Genomic DNA, 27,527 nt, shown 5'->3' with positions numbered 1-27,527 from the left:
GATAAGAAAGAGTTTGTTTTAATTGTAATGATATGACTGAAGATGAGAAACAGATTTAACTTCATTGCCAATAATACGATCACATACGACTCGTATTGTTTACGGGGCGGTCGAGTAGCCTAGTGGTTAAAGCCTTCGTTCGTCAAGCCGAAGACCCGGGTTCGATTCCTGACATGGGTACAATGTGTGAAGCCCATTTCTGGTGATCCCCGCAGTGATATTGCTCGAATTTTGCTAAAAGCTGCGTAAAACCATACTCACTCACTCGTATTGTTTACGATTTTTAACAGCTACATCCCCCAACTTTTAAAATCTGTCAAACCAGGACAATATGTGTGTTTATTCAAGTGGATTCATTTTAATGTCCAAACTGATTTTTGATATTACACCACAAAAAGGTTTATTTTATGAAAAGTATTTTGTTGCATATTTCATGTAGTCTGTTATCGCCTCTCATAACTTATGACTTGGCGGTGTACAATTTCAAATAAATGCTACTATTTTATATATGTATTATATTATGAGTGAGATGTATATAAACTATTTGTCTGTCTGTCTGTCTGTCCGATATTGCTGTAATGCATATATGTAGGTGCTGTTTATTTTGTTTTCTATTTTAAATCTAATATTAATATACGTATTATGTTAGTCAGGCAACATATGGAAGTACGCCAGGCAAATTGTGTATGTGGCGGATGCAATCGGTAGGGCACAGTATGCCTTCCTTAATGCGAACACCTGGTGTCATCACTGATTTTCATTGATACATTCATTTGATTATCAGCGTTATTTTGCCCTTTACGCCCAGTGGAATCTGTTTTGTCTGCACATCGATACTGCTTATTATTTTTTATATGTGCATATAAATGACATTTATCAAATCATAAAATTGACGTATTAAGTTATGTATTAAGTATAACAGTATCCCCTAAGTCAAAACATACGTTTTAATGATTGAATGTGTTTTATCGGAAGGTGTGTAGCATGTGACAGCTTGTCAAACTGGTGCCCTCTGCTGCGTGGTACTATAACCAGCAGGAGGTGAGGTGAAATTGGGTTTAACGTCGCGTCCAAGATTATTGCACTTATATAGCGACGTGCATGCACGTGTATGTGTGTGTGTGGCTGCTTGTACTAGTCCGGACTGATGCCGATTTATAGTGCTAGCTCACTGAGATACCATGCCGCAGTTTAACATGAATACCCCACTCAGACACAGTATACTGACTCCGAGCCGACCAGTCCTTGTTTTAGCCCCTTAATGCCGAGCGCCAGACAGGGTAACAACAAGTACAATCTGTTAACGTCTTTTTGTATGACGCGGCCCGGGATCGAACCCTGGACCTTCCGCTCTCCGGGCGGACGCTCTACCACTAGACCACGGAGGCGGTCATAGCCAGCAGGACGTCAAGTATTAACACAAGTACGGAACGCTTGGACAGTGACAAAGTTAGGCAAATCCTGCCGTGTCCTCCCCGTACATGTACATCTCCATGTAGTTTTGTGGTTGAACAGGAAGGTGAACTGGATAATCTCGATCTGATGCTTGCATTTCACCTCTAATGAAATCCTTATTTTCGAAACCTGAAACGATAGAAAAACCCGTTTGAAAGCGGGATTTACGGTAAGCGTTTTGAAACCTGATTTGTTTCAGTAAACTACAGTTGTACAATACCACGCGAACACGACTAGAGTTTGTAGACAGTTTCTCTTCACGGAGTCATAGAGAAGCTAGGTTCATATTTGGCTATACACATTTAACATAGCTAGTGTGTCAGCGTTTACACACTTGTAACGTAGACTTGACAGATGTCCTATGTAATTCCTTATTTTGACTTGTATCATATGTTCACGGGGTTTTTTAAGCTGAACAGTTGACTTGCCTTTGCATGTGTTTGTGACCGGTGGGACAAGACATGCTCGCCTATTTGCGGATACCTGGTATCGTCACTATTTGATAGTGATTCATATACACAGACAATCGACTCTGCTACTGGCAGAGATTTCTTGTGATTTTGGAAAAGGTTTTGTCGCTGTATTTATTTGTATAAAGTTGTAATATGTCAACATGGTACAGTATCATTGGGTCCACGGATAGTGGGTGTGTGAGTTGGGTTCAACGCCGGTTTGACGGTATTCCAGTTATATTACGGCGTTTTATGGAATATTTCCTGACTAAGGAGGCTATGACTGCTCTATTGTTGACAATAACAACCTTCGTCAATTATTCAAATATGGAGCAAAATATCGACTCCTACCACTTGTCGAAGCATATGCCAAAAATGGGCCAAAAGGGAAGAGGAACCTGTTGATCTAGTGTGATACTACTTGATATGTTACTAAATACTAAAAGTATATTAGAACAAAGAAAACTAGCACAGTTACCCTTTTCGCGAACACTTGGTGCCATCACTGATTTTCAGGGGTCCATTCATATACAGGGGTGGCCCAGTTTATATCAAATCGTTCCTCATTGTATTTGACTTGTACTGTGTCTGAGATGAGACTGGAATACATTATCGTAAAATGACCTTAAGTATTGCTGTTGTTTTGCTACTGTTTGGCTACTGTTATGCTATTTGCATTGCAACCGGATACATGTTTGTGGTGCAACGCATATGCTACCAATGCCACTATAGTGGTACACAGAAATATTCCAGCTATATGACGGCTGTCTGTAAATAATCTAGTCTAGACCAGAAAATCCAGTGATTGACATCATGAGCATCGATCCACGCAATTGGGATACGATGACATGCATCAACCAAGTCAGCGAGCCAGACCACCCGATCCCGTTAGTCCTTTCTTACGACAAGCATAGTCGCCATTTACGGCAAGCATGGGTTGCTGAAGACCTATTCTATCCCGGATCTTCACGGGTAGCTTGATATCTAGGCTGCGCTCAAGGCATATTTTGAGTAACCTTTGGGGTCACAGTCATCTGAGTTGCGTTCTGAAACCGACCACAAATTACAGAAATATTGATTTTACTTCATGAGAATTCGTTGCGTGTATCAAGACCGTTGAACTGTTAATATCTGTCAACTATCAAGGGCATTAGCTCATAAAATGGCACGTTTACAGTATAATTCAGGGTTGCATTGAAACGACATATTTGCTGCGCCACCCAGAAATGCAATTTCTAAACCGATTTTACTGCCTGACATTGAACCAGACATTTACTGTTAGATATTTGCTTAGGCCTAAAGGTAATACTGATTTTATTGTAACCGTGTCAGCTTTATCGTTTAAAAATAGTTTCTAATAATATGTATGAATACAATAGTATATTGTAATTTTATAATAACATCATACTTGACTCAGGTACAGAAATTCTGAAGTGCATTTTCGGTTTATCCACAGGGACAGTCAGAACTGTAGGATAAAACTCTTTTGATTGTTGTCAGTTTACAGCTAGTTCGTCTCTGGCTGATGGAAGTTGTCATTGTTTCGCAATAAATGCTGTCGTGATGTGCTGCATCAACCGCATCACATATCGTTCGTAATGCATCTGATGGTAATTTTCTAGGATGTACTGTTATCCCAAATATGACGACTGCAATTGATTAAAATAGGAAAAACTATTAATCATCCAAAACTGAATTCGATACGACATATCGTTTGGGTGAGATGAAGCAATATCTCCCAGCTGATATCAATACAATGAAATTACATCACAATCCTTTGCAGACCATTGTGACGTCTTCGCTACCATGACTTCACAATCAAATGCCATGATTCCTAATCCCTCTTCCACTGAGGCTGGTCAGCTGTAGTAAACTGTTGTTTTTGCGCTCAAGACACTGGTTATTTAAGAAATATACCTGCTGTGTTTTGAAATGTGAGATGGTCTCACAGAAGAATCAATATCTCTTATTTTTAATTTGGAACCAAGCGCTTTTGCGCTTTTGCACTCTACAAGCCTCGGAGATTTAATCTTTCATCGTCTTGTGTTGATATATTTCATATAATAAGATACGAGGGTGATCTCTATCGATGTCTCTTTTGTATGTAAACTCAGGTCGCTGTAACCTATAATCCGTTATACAGATTTCGCAGCTCGGTGGATGTCGTGTATAATACACAGTGAAAAAGTCGTGGCCTGTACATGTTACAGTCAATGTGTTATGAAATTCAACATCAAAATATTTTGGTTTCGTTATCAGAATTTTTAGTTTATCTGTGAAATAATTGCACACATTTTTTCAGACAGTTTGTATAAAGAAATATATTGGCTTTTTGTATAAATGTATGTAATGTATAACTCCTTGTACAAATTGCTGTAATACATTCTGTTCTGCTATGTTGTGTTGCACCAACTAACGAATCAGTGAATCATATATCAAATATCTGATGTTATGTTTGTCTAACAAGGTCATCTTCACACAGATCTATGTATCTTCCAGCTGGATACATTGAATTCTCATCCAGACACATACTTATTAATATTTATGTTTTATTAATTATTTTCTGTCGCGCAATTACACGTGCAGCTGTTCCCTGTTTATGGGCTACTAGAGTACACATTACACATCATGCACATATTAACCTAACGTCGACCAATACCGGCGGAGGATGACACTTATTATGTAGACCATCCATACCTGAAGACACACAGCTGCGCACAGATATAACCATTATACAACCACACCATAGTTTCACGCTGTGAGGTAGGTTGTTCCTATTCCTGAAGAAGAAATCATTCTGATATTGTGAAATGTTTGTAAACGTAAGGTGGCATCTGTTAGTTTCGCGTTGTTATGTCAGTTGCTATAGCTTCTGACAGACATCATTACAACAGTTGATGCGTCAGTGACAAAAAGATGTCCGATGCTGTTCACTATTTGAGCCTTTACCATATATATGTTCCCGTTTGAAATGTGAATGTGAAAAGTGTTTGGGGGAACAATTGACTTGCCTTTGCATGTGTTTGTGACGGGTGCACCGGTGGGACAGAATATGCTCACATTTTCGCGAATACCTGGTCACTATTTTATAGTGTTTCATAAACACATGCTCATGACATATATTTCTTATGAATATGGAAAGGGTTTTGTCGCTTTTATATCCTTCTGTAGACTTTCCTGGGACACAATGAAGTCCATGTATGTATTTTTGTGGTTATTGAAAATGTCCTGCCTTGCTTTACCGGTTGTCGCCCGTGAACATCTCACTGACAGAAACTATTGCACCAATGTAGTCGCAACTGCATGCTTGTTCTCAAACATTTTCGAGACGATGAAATCGGATTTTCAATATAGCAACTGAAGCCATCTTGAAAAATCAATAAAAGATAGCTACACGATAAATCGCAAAGTACAATGAAGAACGAGGCGTGGTATATTTCACGATAAAACATTGTTCTATCATGATTTGAGATCTGAACATACTCTCATAACTTGATGTCGTAAAATAGACGACATCATGTTTTGAGAGGGAAGTGTTTTGTTCCCTTTAGATGTAACTAGGCAACGCAAATAAAGGACATTACCGAAAGATCGCACCCAAAAGTGGGTAGGATATGACAATCTGTAATCATGGGTAAATACTATAGATAATGGCCGTAAAGACTTTACGTCAAAGAGTGGGTAACTGGAAAAATCGACATACAACTCGATCTGCTAACTTTGAAACCCCTTACTACTCTGCTAGTGTTTATTTTTATTATATTAATAATGATCTTTCACCTTCTCGGAAAGATGAGAAACAATTGACTTGCCTTTGTATGTGTTTGTGACCGGTCCTCCCTGTAGGGCCTGAAACGCTCACTGTTTCGCGAACACCTGGTATCATCACTATGATATATGTATGGCAGGGCAGCATATATATACACGGCAACTTTCCCTTCGGAGTATAGGGCTCGTTTGATTTCAATGAGCCATGACCGGTCTCATTTCATTGATAGGAGTGAGTGGGTGAGGTTGGTCTAACACCGCTTTTGTAAAGCAATATTCCCGCAATATCACGGCGGGGGACACCAGAAATGGGCTTCGCACATTGTACTCATGTCGGGAATCGAACCCGGGTCTTCGGCGTGACGAGCGAACGCTTTAACCACTAGGCTACCCGACCACCCCTGTTGAGTTCATGTAATCATAATCATGACATGAAATAATGATCCGTCTTCGGACCCTCTCTCTGTACAGTTCCGTAACCATAGCACGCTTCATTGGGTAAGGGTTCAAATGCCAAAGTAGTACCATTGGCGTGCCGGTGTCACGAAATATATTCGCCCCAAGAATAAAATCTCCCCCCGGCGAATTTATACCGGTACAGTTCCGGCCCTCTCGAAATAAACTCTCCCCCACCCTACGAAATAAAATCTCCCCCCAGAATATTTCCTCCCCCGGTCGTTTTATAAATACTTGCCATGCAGTTGCCAATAGTTTTAATGTTAATTTGTTTATGTGTTTTTTAATTCATTTTTATCTCCTTTATTTTTCTGAATTATACATTTAGTTACTTGTGTGGGGTGTGGGGTGTGTGTTTGGGGGTGGGGGGTGTCCCACCTTTCCTTTCGTTTTTCATAATAATATATTTTTAAGTTGTATATAACGTATGAATCCCTTCTCAGATTACTTTATCTCAGTTCTATATGACGTACTATGTTACTTTTTTGTTTCGTTCTTGTTTTCTCTTCAGTGTGAGGTTAAACTGTATCATTTTTACTATTTTGATATTTTGCAATATGTTGTGGTCATCAGTTATGCAAATCAGTTTCGGTGTGTCTTTTTAACAAGATGTTCTTCATTAATATTCACCGCCAGCCCCATTGTAACAATTACATGTACACTTTGCTTTGACGATGCCGGTTGATGTTGTTCAATACAGGTGTTTTTGAATCTATTCTACATGCTAATCATTTCGGGAAGATGATACACATTATCTATATTTTGGGTTACTTTGCTTATAAAGATTATACATGTAAACGTACGCAGTCTTAGTAGATTTTAAAGTAGATTTAATCAGTGCTGAATTAGATAGTTATGATGTTGTATGTTTAACAGAAACCTGGTTGCACCATGATATTCTAGCCCCTGGTATTACACTGATACCATTTTCAAATGGTAGCCTGTATTAAGGAATATATTTTAGATCTTTAATCAGAGTATAACGGCGTGGATATGTTGACAGTTTTTACGTAGTTAGTGTTAAAACCGAATGTTTGCGAGGATTAATAAGATCTCTGAAATCAGTTACATCAGTAGTTCCGGTGTCACGAAATATATTCGCCCCCAGATCTAGAATTGCCAATGGAAATACTACACCATAAATGAACTGTTTCGATTTGCGCGGTTTCACCAACCGTTCAAGATAACTAATACTCTCTGTCAATGCGTTCAACGTGTAAATGCATTTCATACCTGACATACTGACATGGTCCCAGCTGGCAAACAAGACTTCTAAGAGCTTACTGTTTCGGCAAAACTTCATCTATTCATCGGAGGCAACAGATTTTTGCAAACAATTGCGGCATCACTGATTTTCAGTGATCCATTAATATATTTGTACCGCTATTGTCAACGTTCACGCCAAAAGGAATTCTTTCGTTGGAAAATCGAACTTGGTTATTCTCTAGCATTGATGTTTCACATTTCTATGGTTGTTTACGTTATGAGTATTGGTTGATAACAACATCTGGTGTCACATGACACAAAATAATATGTGTATGCCTGAAGTAGATAATGTTTTATTCAGGAAATAATAGCTAGAATTGGTAACCCGAACAGACTAAATGGTTATATTTCCCTTTAACTTTAATATAACAGTGTTTCAACACACAAAAATGTTAAACAAACACACGTTTGTGTTTACCGTTATACTTGCCCATGTAGCCGTCGTATACATGTAAATATATAAATGTTGTGTACTGTCATGGGTGGAATTGAATACAATATTGAAATAAGGAACGTGTTCATGAGGCGAGACATTTCAAAACAATATACAATCTAAAGTGTTGAATATCTTCTTTGGTTGACTACAAACTACAGTTTTTACACGTGCACATACCTTAGCTACATCATAAATAATATATATTTCATATTTTTGTTGTTATCTATAAATACCCACATCTAAAATCAACCAAAGGCGTGCTCGAAAGTTTCAAAACATTGCTAAACGTCTGTGACCCGTCTCCCTTTGGACTTTCCTCCTAAGGTAAGTCTACACGTGTTTATATCACTTAAATACTGTTCAAAGCAGCGTCCAACCCTCACTCACGCACTCTACCACCCACTCGCTTACGTGAGATGTAATTTTAACGAGTTTTATTGCAGTCTTTTGTCTCCTTTCAGGAAATGAAGAAAATTATTTTCTTAGTCATCTGTGTGACGTCGCTTCCAGTATATTTCTTCTGTCTTGCACAAATGAAAAACGTTATTTCTGCTCTACACGTCTTCACTCGTTTTGGAACGAAGTCTGACAAGATTCACACTCGTCGGGCTTCACCAAGTGTCACCCGAACAATTCAGCAAGATGAGACAACTCGTCCAAACCAGTATGGCGTCATACCGGATGTAGCACCACCAATGGACGTCTTGGTTGACAAATACATAATTTATGACTGCAATTATGTTTGTGGCGGTCTGGCTGACAGACAGAAAGGTATAATTACATCATATTTAGTATCACAGATGTTAAAACGAAACTTTGGATTATCCATGAAAAGACCTTGTGAATTTTCAAATTTTGTCATTCCAAATCTGGTTGAATGGCGTGTTGAAAAGACAAAGCTTAAAGGTCGGAGTCACGAAACTAAGAGAAGCATTAATAGTAGATGGCTTGGACAAGAAATGAAACACAAGAGTCTGGAAACGATGTATGACAAGGATGTGACTTTCTACATGGGAAATATAGATTATGTGCCTAGTCTCATGCAGAACCCACTCTTTTCTACTGTGAAATGGGCACAGAACAAAAGTCACCATGATATATACAGAATCGCATTTTCTCAGCTCTTCCGGTTTTCCCCCAATACACAGTCAAAGTTCGATTCCTTTAACGCTAAAGAAGAAAGAGCATCTAAAACCTTAATTTGCGCACATCTACGTATGGGGAAATCAAATACCATACCCAGTGATGATGCTAAAAAGTCCCGACCTGATCTGGATTCACTAGTTCTGTTTTTACAGAAACAGATACAGTTTGCTGATTCGTGTAGATTGTTCATAGCAACGGACTCGGACGAGGCCAGAGTTGTGTTAAAACGAGCGTTTCCTGAACATTTCCTGGAGATCGAAGGTCAAATAGTTCACATCGACCAGCCTCACGGAGGTGCTGTTTGTTCTGGCATGGAGAAAGCTATTTTAGATGAATATATTCTCTCAACGTGTGACACTCTGATAATGTCGAGAAGTGGTTTTAGCCGAATGGCTGCCGTCGTGAGGGGCTCTGATGAGGGATTGTTTTGTGCTACCCAGAAGAACATAACACGAAGCAAACGATTAAACCCAACATAAATGCTTGAAATAATTACACCAAATGTTGTTGAATGATTTCAAACATTATTGCTTCCTGAAAAAGCTTCTTGTCTACGTAGCACTGAATGTACCTGAAACACAACTTGACAGTATTCTTTCTGAAGCAAGTGATATCCGGGTGCCATATACCTTGATATAGAAATGTATGGCTTATGTGTTGATAATAATATCAACATTCACACACTAACATACGTTGAACCCCGTGGAAATTCCGGGTTTGTTTAATCTTTGCTCAGAAGCTTTGCGATCAAGTTTACAACATGCAAGGCCCCAGTAAAGCTTTCAAAAAGTTTTATGTCAAACATGAGGAGTACATTTCCAAATTTGACGCATCAGTGACAAGAACATCCGATGTAATTCCCTATTTTGACTTGTACCATATGCTCCCGTGTTTCTTTTTGGTGAACAATTGACTTGCCTTTGCATGTATTTGTGACGGGTAGCACCGGTGGGACAGGAAACGCTCACCTCTTCGCGAACGTCTGGTATCATCACTATGTGACTGTGGTTCATAATACAGTCGGAATCGTACAATGGACTCTGCTTTCGGCAGAGATTTCTTATGAATATGGAAAGGGTTCTGTCGCTTTTAATTATATCGATGATACAGCTTTTGGGAAATATAACGGTGCATTTTGTCAATCAATTAAATCGGGTTCAGTTATCGTGTAACTTTGTTGAAAATATATGATCAATGGAAAGAATCATATTGTTGTTATACTTTCACTCTTACACCCGATCACCTGGAAAATGTTCGTGTGAATGCATGTTAAGTATGATAAGGAAGTGGGGGTACGCATCCTTGTAGCCACCTCACCTTATCAACGTGCATGTACGTGCTTGTCGTACGAGGCGAGGAAATGTCAGATGAAGGCTCGATTAGTGATTGGCCGTTGTCATATATACTGAGTCAAATTAAAAACTTCACATTTTTAAAAGTAATGCCATATATGATATACAACGGATAAATGTATCAGAGAAGGTAATTTTTAATCATTAATGTCCAAAGAAGGATTTTAATTAACGGTGGCAACCATAATTTGTTCCAAGCACCTACGGTATACCGTTATAACATCAACAGTTTAAGTCCCAAGCACGAGAATCTGATGGCACACAAGTTCAGTAGCGTGTATGGCCACCATGTGCGTTGACAACTGCCACACAACGCCTCCGCATGGACCTTGTGATGCTTGTGAACACATGATTGGGAAGACGACGCCATTGTTGCTGCAAAATGGTGCCAAGATCTTGCAAATTCCGTGGTTGGTTCTGGAGAGTGCGCAGATTTCTGCCAAGAGCATCCCAGACGTGTTCGATGGGATTGAGGTCGGGAGACCTTGAGGGCCATTCCATGACGTTGACTCCCGCATTCTGATGGAAATTCCTTGTCAAAACTGCTGTGTGAGGTCTGGCATTGTCGTGTTTGAAGATCAAACCGGGTCAATGTGCTGCCATAAAGGCAGAAGTTCTGGTGCCAGTACCTGGTCGCGGTAAGCAGCAGCGTTGAGGTTGCCACGGTGACAAGAAGCCTGGAACGTGCATTGCCACAGAAAGCACCCCACACCATGACACTTCCGCCTCGAAATCTGTCAACTTCCTGTACACAACACTGGGCGTAACGTTCATGACGGCGCCTCCACACCCTCGCCCTACCATCAGCAAATCGAAGATTAAATCGGGATTCATCAGTGAAGACGACTTGATTCCAATTCCTCTGAGTCCATCGTAAGTGCCGCTCTGCCCACAATTGACGTTGACGTCTGTGTACTTGAGTCAGAATCGGCCCGCAGTATGGCCGTCGTGCTTGAAGGTGAGCAGTTCTCAGACGGTTTCGAACAGTTTGCGCACTCAGTCTACCCCTAAACAGTTCATTTCTGGTTGATGTAGCCGTCAAAAATCGGTTACGGAGGTGACGTAAGACAATCTGACGATACTCTGCATGTGACGTCACACGTGGTCGAACTGGCCGGTGATACCCGTTTGCTGTAGACGCATCTGTAAATCATCAACAGTCCGTCGACTACAACCCATCGTCCTTGCGACTTCAGCTACGGACATTCCCGTCTGCAACATGCCGATGGTACGTTAACGTTGCACATTTGAAAGGCGTGGCATGACAAATGACCGAAAAGACTTTTGTTTTCTTGTGTTTTTCTTTTTTTGTTAATGACTGCTAACACGTATGCTAACTACTAATTTGTGAGCTATATATTTGCATACTTGCTAATATATTGCTAATCTGTGATCTATATATTCGCATACTTACAAATACCAACATGCCACCACTGTAAACAAAGTTCACTCGGTGACTTCCTTAACGGGATGCGGGTCCATTAAATGAGTAGGTCCTCCGCATCTTTGAACAGTAGTTCAGTTGTATCACGGCGTGTCGGTGTGTCGGTTTGATGTTGAAAAGGAAAGTCCGAAGTTGTGCATATCTTTGACGTTTAACGGTTCGATGAAACCCAGGTATGATGCTGACAAACCCAGAAATGTTATTCGAATCGGGATTCGAACTCTACACAGCGAACTGCGGCGCCTTACACGATTGGACCATGAAATGGGTGTCTTGTAGCGCAGGGATGAGTTCGGTCTGTGTGCATGCGTGCGTGTTTGTGCGTGGCACAATTTGTGAAGTTCAATTCCGGTGTCCCCCGTCGCGTTGATATCGAGGTTCCGTGGATGGAATAGATTTCAGGCAAACACGACTGGGCGTAGGTGGCAACGTAATGACTGGGGTACTTAGATGATGCATGTCATCGTATCCCAATTAAGTAAATCGTTGCTCATGATGCTAATCGCTGCACTGACTGGTCTAAACTCGAATAATTACAGAGCGGCCATATATCGGGAATACTGCAGGAGTGCAGCGTTAAACATCAAGCAAGGATGTTGCTGTGAAATTGTTAAAATGGCCCACCCTTCCATTCAGTCACTCGACCACACTCACTCACTCTGTCATGTAATTTAGCTCCGAATGCAATACTCTCAATAATGTTACACATGATTTCTGATAGTGGTGTTATTCTAAAACAAAACCATTTGATTACAAACACATATGATAATCTCATACTGTATCGTTGTCTCGTTCGTCCATCTGTTGAGCTGTTTAAATATTTAAATCAATCCGCCACTTCTTATATGATTATTTCATTTATTCGAAACGCACGGCTTTAAGATTCCCGATCGCCAGACACATTCCAGTTCTGAATACGTCACCTTGGTGATGCATTTATAGCGTAATAGACATAGGTTAAAAACAGATTCGCTCTGACATAACTGATAATAAATTACGTCATTGCGTCTGTCGATGATGTGTATGTTGCCTAGCAACAATTTATATACGTAAAAGAAGAGACGGTAGACCGTCTTATATCTCACTGACGTCCAATATGAGTGACGGCTTGACATAATGGACTGAAAAGGTCAAATGTGCCATTTATTCAATATTAAACTTCCAAATGACGTTCAAAATAATATTTTCATTAAAACGTGATTATCTAAATAACCATGGCAACAACGAAATAACCATGCTGTGGTTTGGAAGGCTTAGAACTTCACGTTGTTATCAGAATTCCTGGAATGAACACGCGAAATAGCAATGTGCGTGCTGAGAATTCATTTGTTGTGAGAAGAACTACTTTTGCGATCATGAATTTGACTGATGATACAGGTTTCCGATCAATGGGAACACTATCCATAACTCCACACAGTATTCGGAGTCCTCCCCGTCCCTAAGCGCACCATCCCCCCACACGAGATGGGGTACCAGATAGGGTGCGGTATGTTATACCCGTCATATCAAAACACACTTAGACCGATTTGCAGAAAAGCAGCGGGTCATTGAGAGCTTGTCAACTTCTTTAACATCCGTGAAGGACTGACTGTTCTGTCTGCTTTCAAGGTAAAGGTAACAAACATTACTGTTTTTTAACAATATAATACCAACAGAAAAAGCTAAATCGGAATTTCAACGATTTTGGTTTTGCGTTGTTAACTTTAACGATATTTGCATAATGTCTGTTTTGAAATGAACTAGGCTACCCGCCCGCTCCTACTGAGGTTTGAAATATATCAACTATACGAATTATTATAAGTAGCGTCTCAAGAGTACCATACACGCACATAGTTCACTGGACTATAATTTCATATTAAATTTCTGAGTCAGTTGATGTTTGCTGGGATTGGGTATGGCTACAGCCGTAAAACCAGATATTTCCTATGTTAAAAATTGAGCCTATTATTTGTTATTTATTTTTTGTGGCAGAACATTGCGTTACCTTTCATCAGACTAAAGCATAAATATTGTTTTCAAGCATTAAAAACTGGGACAATTGGTTCTTTCGATAAAACCCCCAGTCCCATTCTGACTCATCATCTTGCATTACCTCAGCAGCAACGATGACGTTGCGTAGACTGAACATGAACATTGACGGTCTCAACAAGATTGTCTTCTCTAATAGAAAGAATGATTATTTTTTAAATAAGATACACGACATTAAGTATTATAGCAGAAAGCATCCAGACACAATCGTAATCTTGTCATCATTTGGCTGGAGCTCCTTCTTCATCCCCCACGTTCCCCAGCAGCTGTGACAGCCTCCGGGGTCTAGCGGTATAGCGTCCGCCCGGAGAGGGGAAGGTCCGGGGTTCGATCCCCGGCCGCGTCATACCAAAGTACGTCAAAAGATGGTATTTTGTTACCCTGTCTGGCACTCGGCAACAAGGACTGGGCGGATCGGAGTAAGTATACTGTGTCTGAGTTGAAGTTTTGTGTTAAACTGCCCCATGGTATCTCAGTGAGCTAGCACTATAAATCGGCATCAGTCCTGACTTGTACAAGCAGCCACACACACACGCACACACGTGCGTGCGTGGACGTTGCTATATAAGTGCAATAATCTTGGAAACGACGTTAAACCCCATTTCACCCCACCAACCCCAGCAGCTCGCCATTTATCAGGGATCGGCATTACTAGTCTCCAGTGGTACCTTTCAACACCATTCTTCTCAAGTAAGGATAAGAATTTATGGATGAACAACTTCTTTATTACAACTAATAGCGACGTTTCGGTGTAGGTTCTAACACCGTTATCAAGCAAGTGATTTACAGAGTGTAGTAGGCAAGTATATATACAAGTAGGAGGCAATGTTTACACAGTAGAGTAGATATTGTTATACTGGAGTAGCGAAGTCTGTTGTGTACACACAAGGGCAGTGATGACAATCATCGGTGAAGTCAGTGCCTTAAACAAAGGATGAAGTCATCCTGTCAAGTGGTCAAGCGGTCAAGCGTGAAAGGTTCCTAATAAGGTCGGAGGAACTCATTAAACTTCTAACATCATAAAACACAGCTTATTCAAAAACGAAACCAGAGGCACAATGACGTCAATGTACATGTAATTAACACGTCCCATTTTAATTCTGGAAACCCAATAGTCGAGAAACTCTACGGTGCCCAGTCTCGGTCAAAGGTATTTACGAAATTAAACATGCTGTTTTCATGGGACCATACTGAGGGAAAAAAATAAAAAAAACATTGTTCAAAAACTCAATATTTACACTATGTCACTATGGGCAGGCCCATGGGCGAGAATACCCAAAACTCGGGTTTTAGTGTCGCAAATACATAAAGATGTTCTTAGAAGTTTCATGTCACATAATTTAACTCATTTTGAACTTTAACATTTTCAACGATTTTATAGCGATATTGAAATATTGAAATATTTTGCTTATGGGCGAGAAATAGGTTTGTCCCAAGTGTTGAAGACTGACGATTAGCAAGTAATTGTCATGCTGTACACATAGTTCCATATACAAATTCAGATATACAACCGGTATGAAGCCGAGAACTGACATGCATAATCGGCATTCACACACGGAAACAATAATATTTTTTTGTGTGTATGCCCTCTCCTCTGAAAAATGTGTCACTAAAGTATTTGCATTCATAATATAACTGTATGTTCAGTCAAGTTTATAATCCTAATTATATGACCATGACACTGCACAGATGTTTAGTTATATTTTCTTTAAATATCTACAATATTTGTAATTGGAAGTAAAATCGTTAATTCTATAATAATAATTTCATAACATATATAATATCTTCACTTGACTATTTCATTTGATTAAGAATGTCACTCCAATTTATGGATTTTGTTAAATCTCATTTTAAAATGCTTGATTAATAATATATTATTATTATTATTATTATTATTATTATTATTATTATTATTCATTACAGTGTCATGTGTTACAAAGTAATAGAACATTTAGCACATACTTAAAATACAAACACCAGGCCTCAGAGGGCCGAAATGACACCTTAAGATATAAAAAGTAATCATGCATATTCTTAATATCTACATATACACATATTCACTAACACAATCACATAATGCATGCATGCATACACACATACATACACACATACATACGCACGCACGCACACAATCAATCATTCTAATATTCTCCCGCACATATTAAACAGACACCCAAACACATTCAGATATCCCCCACCACCTCACTCGAGACGCAGACGCACACGCACACACGCACACGCACACACACACACACACACACACACACACAAATACACACAAATACACCCATACCCAAATTCGTGCATCTACACACACTCCATATCCTTTCTTCTGACCGTACCAACATTCATATCCCCTCCCTACACACACCCATGACCCATAACCTCACACACTCAATTACACTTTTCATATAAAATTCATATTGAATAGTTATTGTAGTTATTGTAATAAGGCCCTGGTAGCTGTGATGTGGTGGTAAATAATGAGTAAAGCTTTATTTAGGTTTAACTCGGTAAGCATAACGCAGCCGATCCTCTGATCAGGTCACGATCCGCACGTGCTTCTGCTACCGCGAGGGCACCGCGCCTCACCCATGACACACAGTCTTCTCCCTGCAGGCGAGAAAGTAAGACTCCCATCCTCCCTCCCAGGGCTCATTAGTTTTTAATTATTGTTTTTATGTTGTACATTTTAGTTCGGGAGATATTTTTACATTGTTTAGTAAAATTGTCAATTAAATATTGACCTATTCCCCAAAGCGGGTGTTTGTCTTTTTTCTTGATAAGAGTTAAACGGAAACATACAGGGAGGCCGGCTTCCCTCACGAGACTGAAATGTCACTGTGATAGTTTGGGCTTTTCGCCAGGGGGTGAGTCACTTTGCTGACAGATCACCTTTCTCCGTTGCTTTGGATCGCCTATCACCCCAAGGTAGGCAGTTCATGTTTGTCGTTTACAGGATGTTGATTATTATAGGGGTCAAATCCAGGTTTACCCTGATTATGATTCTCTCAACAGACTCGGATCTGTGTCGGGGCAGAGACCATATAATAGATATGGTCTCTGGTCGGGGGTTCCACCAGATATTCATATGCCTCGCATTGTAGGAAAAACAATTGCAAATTATATATTAATGTGTCCTAAGAATACAATTCGTCACACACACATATAAATATAAATATATATATATATATATAAATATATATATATAAACAATAACTGAGCTCCTAAACATTAACGTAAATGAGGTATCCCAAACCACTAAATCTGACCTAAACAGAGGAAAGTCAATGTAAGTGTCTCTCTCTCTCTCTCCCTCTCTCTCTCTCTGAATTCCCCAAAGTTGCTGCTACATCCTCATTGATCCAGAACCAGTTGATAGACGTGTCTCGCAACTGGACGACCTCAGGTTACTGGGTGCGACCATTGTGTGATGTCTAGACACATTTTCCACCAGAGAAAATATGGGTTGGTTTCTTCTGCACAGACATTAACAATTTGACAGGGTCTTCCGAATTATGTAAGTGGGGTTTGAAAGTAATTCGAACAAAACGAATAAAAAAAGAGCTTCCCAAAACATGAAAACATTGTTTTTAACTAAATTTACTGTGATCAGAACACAATAGAGTACAATAGAGTAATCATCATGACGTTGCATATCTATATTGTGTCGAATCCTAATCCTAAACCGTGCTCACAGGGTTACGGGATTAAGCTTATCAACGGTTAAGTGTGCGTTCCAATGTTGCTTAGATACACACAGGTATAGTTTATTAAAGTGTCACAAGTATACACACATAGACTAACATTTCATAACGCATTTATTCCTGGGTGGCTTCCCCCCCCCCCCCTCCCCCCCCCCCTCCCTATGCTAGACTATGTACAACTGTGAGCTGTATATTGGACTTTGTACAACTGTCAGCTGTATGCTGGACTATGTGCAACTGTCAGCTGTATGCTGGACTTTGTACAACTGTCAGCTGTGTGCTAGACTATGTACAACTGTGAGCTGTATGCTAGACTATGTACAGCTGTGAGCTGTATGCTAGACTATGTACAACTGTGAGCTGTATGCTGTATGCTAGACTATGTACAGCTGTGAGCTGTATGCTGGACTATGTGTAACTGTGAGCTGTATGCTGGACTATGTACAACTGTGAGCTGTATGCTGTATGCTAGACTATGTACAGCTGTGAGCTGTATGCTGGACTATGTGTAACTGTGAGCTGTATATTAGACTGTGTACATCTGAGAGCTGTATGTTAGACTATGTGCATCTGAGAGCTGTATGTTAGAATATGTACAACTGTGAGCTGTATGCCAGACTATGTACAACTGTCAGCTGTATGCTAGACTATGTACAACTGTGAGCTGAATGCTAGACTATGTACAACTGTGAGCTGTATGCTAGACTATGTACAACTGTGAGCTGTATGCTAGACTATGTACAACTGTGAGCTGTATGCTAGACTATGTACATCTGAGAGCTGTATGCTAGACTATGTGTAACTCTGAGCTGTATGCTAGACTATGTACATCTGAGAGCTGTATGCTGGACTATGTGTAACTCTGAGCTGTATGCTAGAATATGTACATCTGAGAGCTGTATGTTAGACTATGTACATCTGAGAGCTGTATGTTAGACTATGTACAACTGTGAGCTGTATGCTAGACTATGTACAACTGAGCTGTATGCTGGACTATGTACAACTGTGAGCTGTATGCTGGACTTTGTACAACTGTGAGCTGTATGCTAGACTATGTACAACTGAGCTGTATGCTAGACTATGTACAACTGTGAGCTGTATGCTGGACTATATGTACAATGTAACTGTGAGCTCTATGCTAGACTATGTATAACTGTGAGCTGTATGTTAGACTACGTACAACTGTGAGCTGTGTGCTAGCCTATGTATAACTGTGAGCTCTATGCTAGACTATGTATAACTGTGAGCTGTATGTTAGACTATGTACAACTGTGAGCTGTATGTTAGACTATGTACAACTGTGAGCTGTATGCTGGACTATGTGCAACTGTCAGCTGTATGCTGGACTTTGTACAACTGTCAGCTGTGTGCTAGACTATGTACAACTGTGAGCTGTATGCTAGACTATGTACAGCTGTGAGCTGTATGCTAGACTATGTACAACTGTGAGCTGTATGCTGTATGCTAGACTATGTACAGCTGTGAGCTGTATGCTGGACTATGTGTAACTGTGAGCTGTATGCTGGACTATGTACAACTGTGAGCTGTATGCTGTATGCTAGACTATGTACAGCTGTGAGCTGTATGCTGGACTATGTGTAACTGTGAGCTGTATATTGGACTGTGTACATCTGAGAGCTGTATGTTAGACTATGTGCATCTGAGAGCTGTATGTTAGAATATGTACAACTGTGAGCTGTATGCCAGACTATGTACAACTGTCAGCTGTATGCTAGACTATGTACAACTGTGAGCTGAATGCTAGACTATGTACAACTGTGAGCTGTATGCTAGACTATGTACAACTGTGAGCTGTATGCTAGACTATGTACAACTGTGAGCTGTATGCTAGACTATGTACATCTGAGAGCTGTATGCTAGACTATGTGTAACTCTGAGCTGTATGCTAGACTATGTACATCTGAGAGCTGTATGCTGGACTATGTGTAACTCTGAGCTGTATGCTAGAATATGTACATCTGAGAGCTGTATGTTAGACTATGTACATCTGAGAGCTGTATGTTAGACTATGTACAACTGTGAGCTGTATGCTAGACTATGTACAACTGAGCTGTATGCTGGACTATGTACAACTGTGAGCTGTATGCTGGACTTTGTACAACTGTGAGCTGTATGCTAGACTATGTACAACTGAGCTGTATGCTAGACTATGTACAACTGTGAGCTGTATGCTGGACTATATGTACAATGTAACTGTGAGCTCTATGCTAGACTATGTATAACTGTGAGCTGTATGTTAGACTACGTACAACTGTGAGCTGTGTGCTAGCCTATGTATAACTGTGAGCTCTATGCTAGACTATGTATAACTGTGAGCTGTATGTTAGACTATGTACAACTGTGAGCTGTATGTTAGACTATGTACAACTGTGAGCTGTGTGCTAGCCTATGTATAACGGTCAGCTGTATGTTAGACTATGTACAACTGTGAGCTGTGTGCTAGCCTATGTATAACGGTCAGCTGTATGCTAGCCTATGTATAACGGTCAGCTGTATGCTGGACTATGTACAACTGTGAGCTGTATGCTGGACTATGTACAACTGTGAGCTGTATGCTGGACTATGTACAACTGTGAGCTGTATGCTGGACTATGTACAACTGTGAGCTGTGTGCTAGCCTATGTATAACTGTGAGCTGTATGTTAGACTATGTACAACTGTGAGCTGTATGTTAGACTATGTACAACTGTGAGCTGTGTGCTAGCCTATGTATAACGGTCAGCTGTGTGCTAGACTATGTACAACTGTGAGCTGTGTGCTAGCCTATGTACAACTGTGAGCTGTGTGCTAGACTATGTACAACTGTGAGCTGTATGCTAGACTATGTACAACTGTCAGCTGTATGCTGGACTATGTACAACTGTGAGCTGTATGCTAGACTATGTACAACTGTGAGCTCTATGCTAGACTATGTACAACTGTCAGCTGTATGCTGGACTATGTATAACTGTGAGCTGTATGCTGGACTATGTATAACGATCAGCTGTATGTTAGACTATGTACAACTGTGAGCTGTATGTTAGACTATGTATAACGGTCAGCTGTATGTTAGACTATGTACAACTGTGAGCTGTGTGCTAGCCTATGTATAACGGTCAGCTGTATGCTGGACTATATGTACAATGTAACTGTGAGCTCTATGCTAGACTATGTATAACTGTGAGGTGTATGTTAGACTATGTATAACTGTGAGCTGTGTGCTAGCCTATGTATAACGGTCAGCTGTATGCTGGACTATGTATAACTGTGAGCTGTATGCTGGACTATGTATAACTGTGAGCTGTGTGCTAGCCTATGTATAACGGTCAGCTGTATGCTGGACTATGTATAACTGTGAGTTGTATGCTAGACTATGTATAACTGTGAGTTGTATGCTAGACTATGTATAACTGTGAGTTGTATGCTAGACTATGTATAACTGTGAGCTGTATGCTAGACTATGTATCCTCGACACATGCAATGTCCTCTGTATATTTGCTTTCTTACCCGCATATTGGAACCTGCATTTTTAAATTATTAACGTTTTATTTTCAAATGAAATAGTACAAATATAGAAGCTGAGCGGGAGACATTTAATCAAAACATACAGGTGGTTTATATCCGTATTCACCACGAATACGAATCAATCTATGTGCAGGTAAGTGTTAGATGTATGTGGACAACGATGCTATTTGAGGCGATTACTAAGGGCAATATATACTCCCTGTATGTACTGTCCCAGCATCAGATTCTATATATACCTACATGTAGATCGTAATTATATGACGTGTATACTTCAGTGGTATTACAAATAAAAGCACATCTCCTATATACTGAGGTAAGAGGTTTGCTTCACGGGTTAAGATAATTGGTTAATTCAGCAAAGTTGTCTGTTTGTAGGTTTGTAGATGTTGAACAACACACCGTGTTTTTGATCGAAAAATAATTGACTCCGTCTCAGCACCATGTGTGGGAGACGTGCATCACTATGCGTCATTATACAGTCAAGTCTCGATAATTCCATACGTACATCAACGATGGTTTGTTTGTTCAGCTTGTAAATATATTTGCTTGATCTTATATTATAAAGTTCGTTATGAGTTGGAACATGTAACCCAGTATGAAAAATATGTCGAGGATACGTTTAAATTTATTGCACAACGTCCATGCAACGTTGTTGCTGTGATAGAGCAAAACTAACAAAGGGAGGTCACTCTAATTGTTATCATGTATGACAAGAAGAAACCATAATACCAAAACCAAAATATGCTTAATTTGGTAACAACTGCTTGATTTGGTAACAACCATTGTATCTTTAAATCACTGGACGGAAGACCTGACTAATCCCAGTTACTGACCAACTGCTACCACTAATGTACATTTTTAAAGGGCACAACATATAACAGAATACACAGTTAGATCGTCACAGCAATAAATAGTGACAAGTCACAATGAGGTTTTTATAGCATTCAAAACAACCTTGACCAATACCTTAATTTCTTCGATAATATCTTTATAAATCTTGGCAAAAATGTATGTTCATGTGTGTATGTTTTCTTACCTGCACCATGTTCACATTTGTGATACAGTAGCATTTGAGAGGTGGAAAAAGGAATTGAATGAAGCGGAGGTAAAATCTCCAAATAATAAATACACTGTACAGGCCACATTGTTTTGGTTTTGTGAATATAAAAACTATTTTGGAAATGCGTTCAGTATATTTGCTTTGTAGGTAGGCCAATATGTTTTCGTAGTTTAATCTACTTTTACAGGAGGATTTGCACATGTTCAAATGAATGTCGATTGTAGATTTAACTCTTCTCTTTTGAAACTAAACATTGAATACTTTGAAGGGTATGTTGGTGTAGCCGGGCGTGGGCTGCTAGTCAAAACATGAGGCAGTTCTTGGATGATGATGATATTTATTCCTTTGGAGTAGATGGTTGGAGAGAAGCTGTAAAGAAGAATCCTCCCTCCATAAAGAGTTCATGCAGAATTGTTATAAGTTAATTTAAGCCAAAAAGGAAACAGATTAATTTATTAGGATATGTTGGGTAGCACATGGTGCTCAATTAATGTAACACAAAATGTGTGAGCAGGCAAATATTTAGATATAACAAATTAAATAATAATGCAATTAAATATATTTTACTTTAATGAAAAGCTGTGGTACCCTTTCTATGAATATATTTGTTTCCAAAGCAGGATGGAAAGAGATAAGAATATTGAAATGTTTCTCACCTGTAAAGAAGAATCCTCCCTCCATAAAGAGTTCATGCAGAATGCATGAGGAGGGCAGGTGAGAAAGGAAGTTTAAAGAAGTGGACCAAAGGGCCAATCAGAAGAAAGGTAGCATCTGACAGGTATTAAAAGGAAGTCAAGATGCTTCAGTCACATGAAGTGGTGGACATATCTAAAAATAGATAGGGGGAAGTCCAGGTGAAGCTGGAGAAATTACAGAGGCTGCAAAAGGGTACCAGGGTTGATGTTAGTTGGCTGACATTCAACTGCAGACAAGGACAACATATAATGAACATATAATGAACACAGAATGAAGTGATGGTGATAATAGAAGAACATGTATATATGTATGTATATATGTATAGAATGAATACTAGGGGGTTATAAGTGGATGGTACTTATGTGGCTATAACTCATTCAAAGTTAGCACCACCACCCGGCTACATTGGGTTCATCCGTGGGCAGTCGTCCAAGGCACCGCAATTAGCTGTGCGGAGTTATGTCCTTTATCCGTGCCAGGATCAGCTGATCGTCGGTTCGGAACTCTTCATTCGCGATTCCCAATTAATTTCATGTATTCGAAAAAATACTTATGAACTTCTGGCACAAAAGCAGCGATTTGTTTTATCAGAAACAATGTATACCTTTTCTGTATGCTTCATGCTTCACGCTTCAAGCATATTGACAAATCGTTGACAAATCGCATCCATCAGTCACGTGAAAAGCTGAAATTTGATGGAATTTGATGGAAAGACGTACGATATATATGATGTACAATGTGTGAGCTACCACACGAAACACATCCTTCACTGGACACCTTGGCTGTTCTGACAAGTAACCGGTTGTGTCTCTCGTTGTTTGGCTTTGGCTTTCAGGGTAAACAATGCACGTCTTGAAGCGTTACCTGAAAATATAACCTGTCTCACGATGTAAATTCTTGAATGGAGGAAATGACATGTCAGTGAAAGCAGTTCTGACAATTCCCCGCGGGCATGCCCCACACCACCTCACTGGCAATCAAATGATTGTCACTCGCACCCAAACCTCCTCACCGGCCTGTCCCAGAGTCGGTCTGAGCTTTACAGTGAGTGAGTGAGTGAGTTGGTTTAACGCCGCTTTTAACAGTATTCAAGTTATATCACGGCGTGTCAGCTTAATGTGGGAGGAAAGCCCGAAGTGATGCAGGTCTCAGACGTTTACCACTTCGGTGAAACCCACGAGCACGGGTATGGTGCTGACAAACATAGAAACATAATCGGGGCGAACCGGGATTCGAACCCACAATCATAGGTTTCTGGCGTGTTCAAGGGACGCAACTCTACACAGCGAATCGCGGCGCCTTACACGACTGGGCCACCCGTGCTGAGCTTTAAAGACATATTGTTGTTAAGGTAGCTGGGGGCATTCATTGTTGAAATTTCCGTTTTAAATTTGTTCTACATTTGTTCTTAATGCCCCTGTGATGTCATTAAACTGGGAGTAAGTTTAACTTGTTAGTAGGACAAAGGACAAAGGTTGTCTTGCATTAGTCACGATTGGCGATCAAAGATGAGTACGGATAGACATTGGTGAGGTTAGCTAATTAGTTGAACTTGAATATCGCACAGAGGCTTCCAATGTGATCTGGAGAAACACGTAAATGTTAAGTCGTATACCTTGTAGTTATATGTCACTCTCAAAACCGTAATGTTCAGAATATTTTGGGGTAAAACCCATTCACAGTAGCCGCGTGTTTGTCGACTGGGTGGATGGTCAGGGTTTGTAATGGTTGAGAGCGTGTCATAATACACGAATGGTAGGGATTATGTGGCTGTCATTTCCTGGCAGCCGGCATATAGCTGGAATATTGCAGGATGTCACTCACTCACTCACTCACTCACTCACTCACTCACTCACTCACCTCACTCACTCACTCACTCACTCACTCACTCACTCACTCATGTGTTAGTGTACCCTGAACAATGCTTAACCATTTATATTAATATTATATATATATCATTCTGTATTATCAAGTGCAAAACCATTAAAAATGATTTTAATTGGAAAATGTACATGTTCATGAAATGACTATAGACGTAACGGCAAAGCTGCAATCTACACAGGAAAAGTACATATGTGTATGCCATTGTTCATTGTTTATACACGTGGCGGTCTGCCTATATATACACAGTGTGCTTGTGTCACGCTCATGGGCTCGACGCAAAATGAAACACTGTCAATAAGAATGGTACCTTTGTGGTAATATTATTATCCTGTCATTTGTCACTAGCATATGGTTTTGATGGGTTGATATTTTTTCAACTCATGAAATATACTATTATCAAACAAACACTTAAAACAACCTTCTTTTTTTTTATAAATGACTTGTTTACATTCAGTCGAACAATGGACAAGGATAATGTCGTATTGTCAGAAACTGCGTTTCTGTTTTCAGATTTACACCTGACTACACGCGTCCCTAGGCACCTTGATAAACCTCCTTCCTGCATCTATTGACAGCTGCGGGGAAGTTTTGACACGATTACGTCACGAGGTATGTAGGTCTTCTCACATTTATGCTCAACTCATATTTTGATTCATCATTTACACGTGAATTGTTGACAGGTATGTTCAAAGACTTCAACCGTTATCATGATTCATCGTGTAGAAGCTGACATGTATACACGTGCAGATGTCTGTATGTCTGCATGTGGAGTGAAAACACTGCCCTACCCATTCGTCACCACTCGCGCCTTTCCGTAACCTCCCGGAATAACACGAGATGGTCACGAATGTGTCCTACCCATTCGGGACAACTCGGGCAGTTCCGTTACCGCCATTACATCATTGGCAGCAGTGGTGTGGTAATACTGCATGATTTCGCTGTCAACCGCAAACCAATCAATCAGTCCGCATATGAATTGTAGTTCGCACAAAAATGATGCCTATATTTGAAGAAAAGAATATGCTTAATGGAATTAAAGTGAAAACAAGACGATTTCATGAACAGCATTTGTATCAGATTGTGATGTGAAATATCATGTAACCTAGTGAAACAAAACTATTTTTGAAAGTAGTGTCTCACCCCTGACCTGTAATTGAGCGATTACAAACAATCAAATCCCACCAACATCGACAAAACATACTGAACTATAGTAACACGCAACGCCTTGGGACCTTAAATATAATGTGACATCATATTATACCGTGTCACAATGACCTGTCTGTGGACCATTATTTCGTCATAATAGTCGAGGGTGTTTTGCAAGGGTCGCTCCCAATTTTGTCTTCGGTTCTGAAGTGGCCTAATGAAGCTTACTTACGATGTACAGTAAACTACGTTTATAACGAACACGCTTATAGCGAACTGACGGATATAACGAACCTTTTTTGGTCGATGTGCTGTTTATATGCTGTATGTATTTTTATAACGAGACCGCCTCCGTGGTCTAAGCGTCCGCCCGGAGAGCGGGAGGTCCGGGGTTCGATCCCCAGCCGCGTCATACCAAAAGACGTTTGAAGATGGTACTTGTTGTTACCCTGTCTGGCGCTCGGCATTAAGGGGCTAAAACAAGGACTGGTCGGCTCGGAGTCAGTATACTGTGTCTGAGTGGGGTATTCATGTTAAACTGCGGCATGGTATCTCAGTGAGCTAGCACTATAAATCGGCATCAGTCTGAACTAGTACAAGCAGCCACACACATACACACACATACACGTGCATGCACGTCGCTATAAAAGTGCAATAATCTTGGACGCGATGTTAAACTCCATTTCACCTCACCTCACCTTTTGTAACGAACTACGATTATAACGAAGTAAAATTAGTGGTCCCTTTGAGTTCGTTATAACCGTAGTTTACTGTTCATACAATTCGCTCTAGGCAGAGAGGCGCCACAGGCACAGAGACAGTATTCGTGTGAGACATCCTTCCAACTCTTTAACCCAACTCTCAACATACCACTCTCGAGCTTCCTTGCCAAATGAGTGAGTTGGGTTTAACGCCGCTTTTAACAGTATTCCAGTTATATCACGGCTTGTCAGCTTACTGTGGGAGGAAAGCCCGAAATGATGTCTTCGGTTCTGAAGTGGCCTAATGAAGCTTACTTACGATGTACAGTAAACTACGTTTATAACGAACACGCTTATAGCGAACTGACGGATATAACGAACCTTTTTTGGTCGATGTGCTGTATATATGCTGTATGTATTTTTATAACGAGACCGCCTCCGTGGTCTAATGGTAGAGCGTCCGCCCGGAGAGCGGGAGGTCCGGGGTTCGATCCCCAGCCGCGTCATACCAAAAGACGTTTGAAGATGGTACTTGTTGTTACCCTGTCTGGCGCTCGGCATTAAGTCTCAGACGTTTACCACTTCGTTGAAACCCACGAGCATGGGTATGGTGCTGACAAACCTAGAAACATAATCGGAGCGAATCCTGCCAAATGAAGCTGACACGCCTTGATGTAACTGAAAAACTGGTCAAACCTCGTTAAACCAAACTCACTCACTCAGTCAAACATAGACGTATTCAGTTTGGTTCAGATCGAGCCTGCTTTGAATTCACAATATTTCTGTAAAAAACTGACACAGGTACTTGACCTTTTCACTTTGGTTAAACCGACGAGCAATGATATGGTGCTGACAAACCTAGAAACATATTGTGGGTGAACCGTGATAAGAACCCAAGACCAAAGGTTTCAATCCGGGGTAGAATAGGTCTTCAGCAACCCATGCTTGTCGTAAGAGGCTCGCTGGCTTGGTTGATGCATGTCATCGATCCTTATTGCGTGGATC

At 40.3% G+C, this 27,527-nt stretch overlaps 1 protein-coding gene across 3 annotated transcripts in view; it reads left to right on the top strand.

The window, feature by feature from the left end:
• LOC124135651 overlaps positions 1-27,527 on the top strand; it is a 114,855-nt gene that overhangs the window by 9,726 nt on the left and 77,602 nt on the right. The window contains exons 1-2 of one of the 3 annotated variants that reach the window (XM_048388423.1): positions 4,531-4,670; positions 8,295-9,869. In XM_048388423.1, coding sequence (XP_048244380.1) covers positions 8,298-9,458 — 1,161 coding nt within the window. In that variant the 5' untranslated portion in view covers positions 4,531-4,670; positions 8,295-8,297 and the 3' untranslated portion in view covers positions 9,459-9,869. Of the gene's footprint in view, positions 1-4,530; positions 4,671-8,294; positions 9,870-25,185; positions 25,285-27,527 lie in introns of those variants that run through there. The other 2 variants (XR_007219212.1, XM_046501092.2) reach the window with 2 other exon arrangements.

This window comes from Haliotis rufescens, unplaced genomic scaffold, assembly GCF_023055435.1.
Source record: "Haliotis rufescens isolate VD_foot unplaced genomic scaffold, xgHalRufe1.0.p SCAF_70, whole genome shotgun sequence".
Taxonomy (NCBI): Eukaryota; Metazoa; Mollusca; class Gastropoda; order Lepetellida; family Haliotidae; genus Haliotis; species Haliotis rufescens.
Note: the sequence above shows the minus strand (reverse complement) of the source record. Positions and strands in the feature narration are given on the sequence as shown.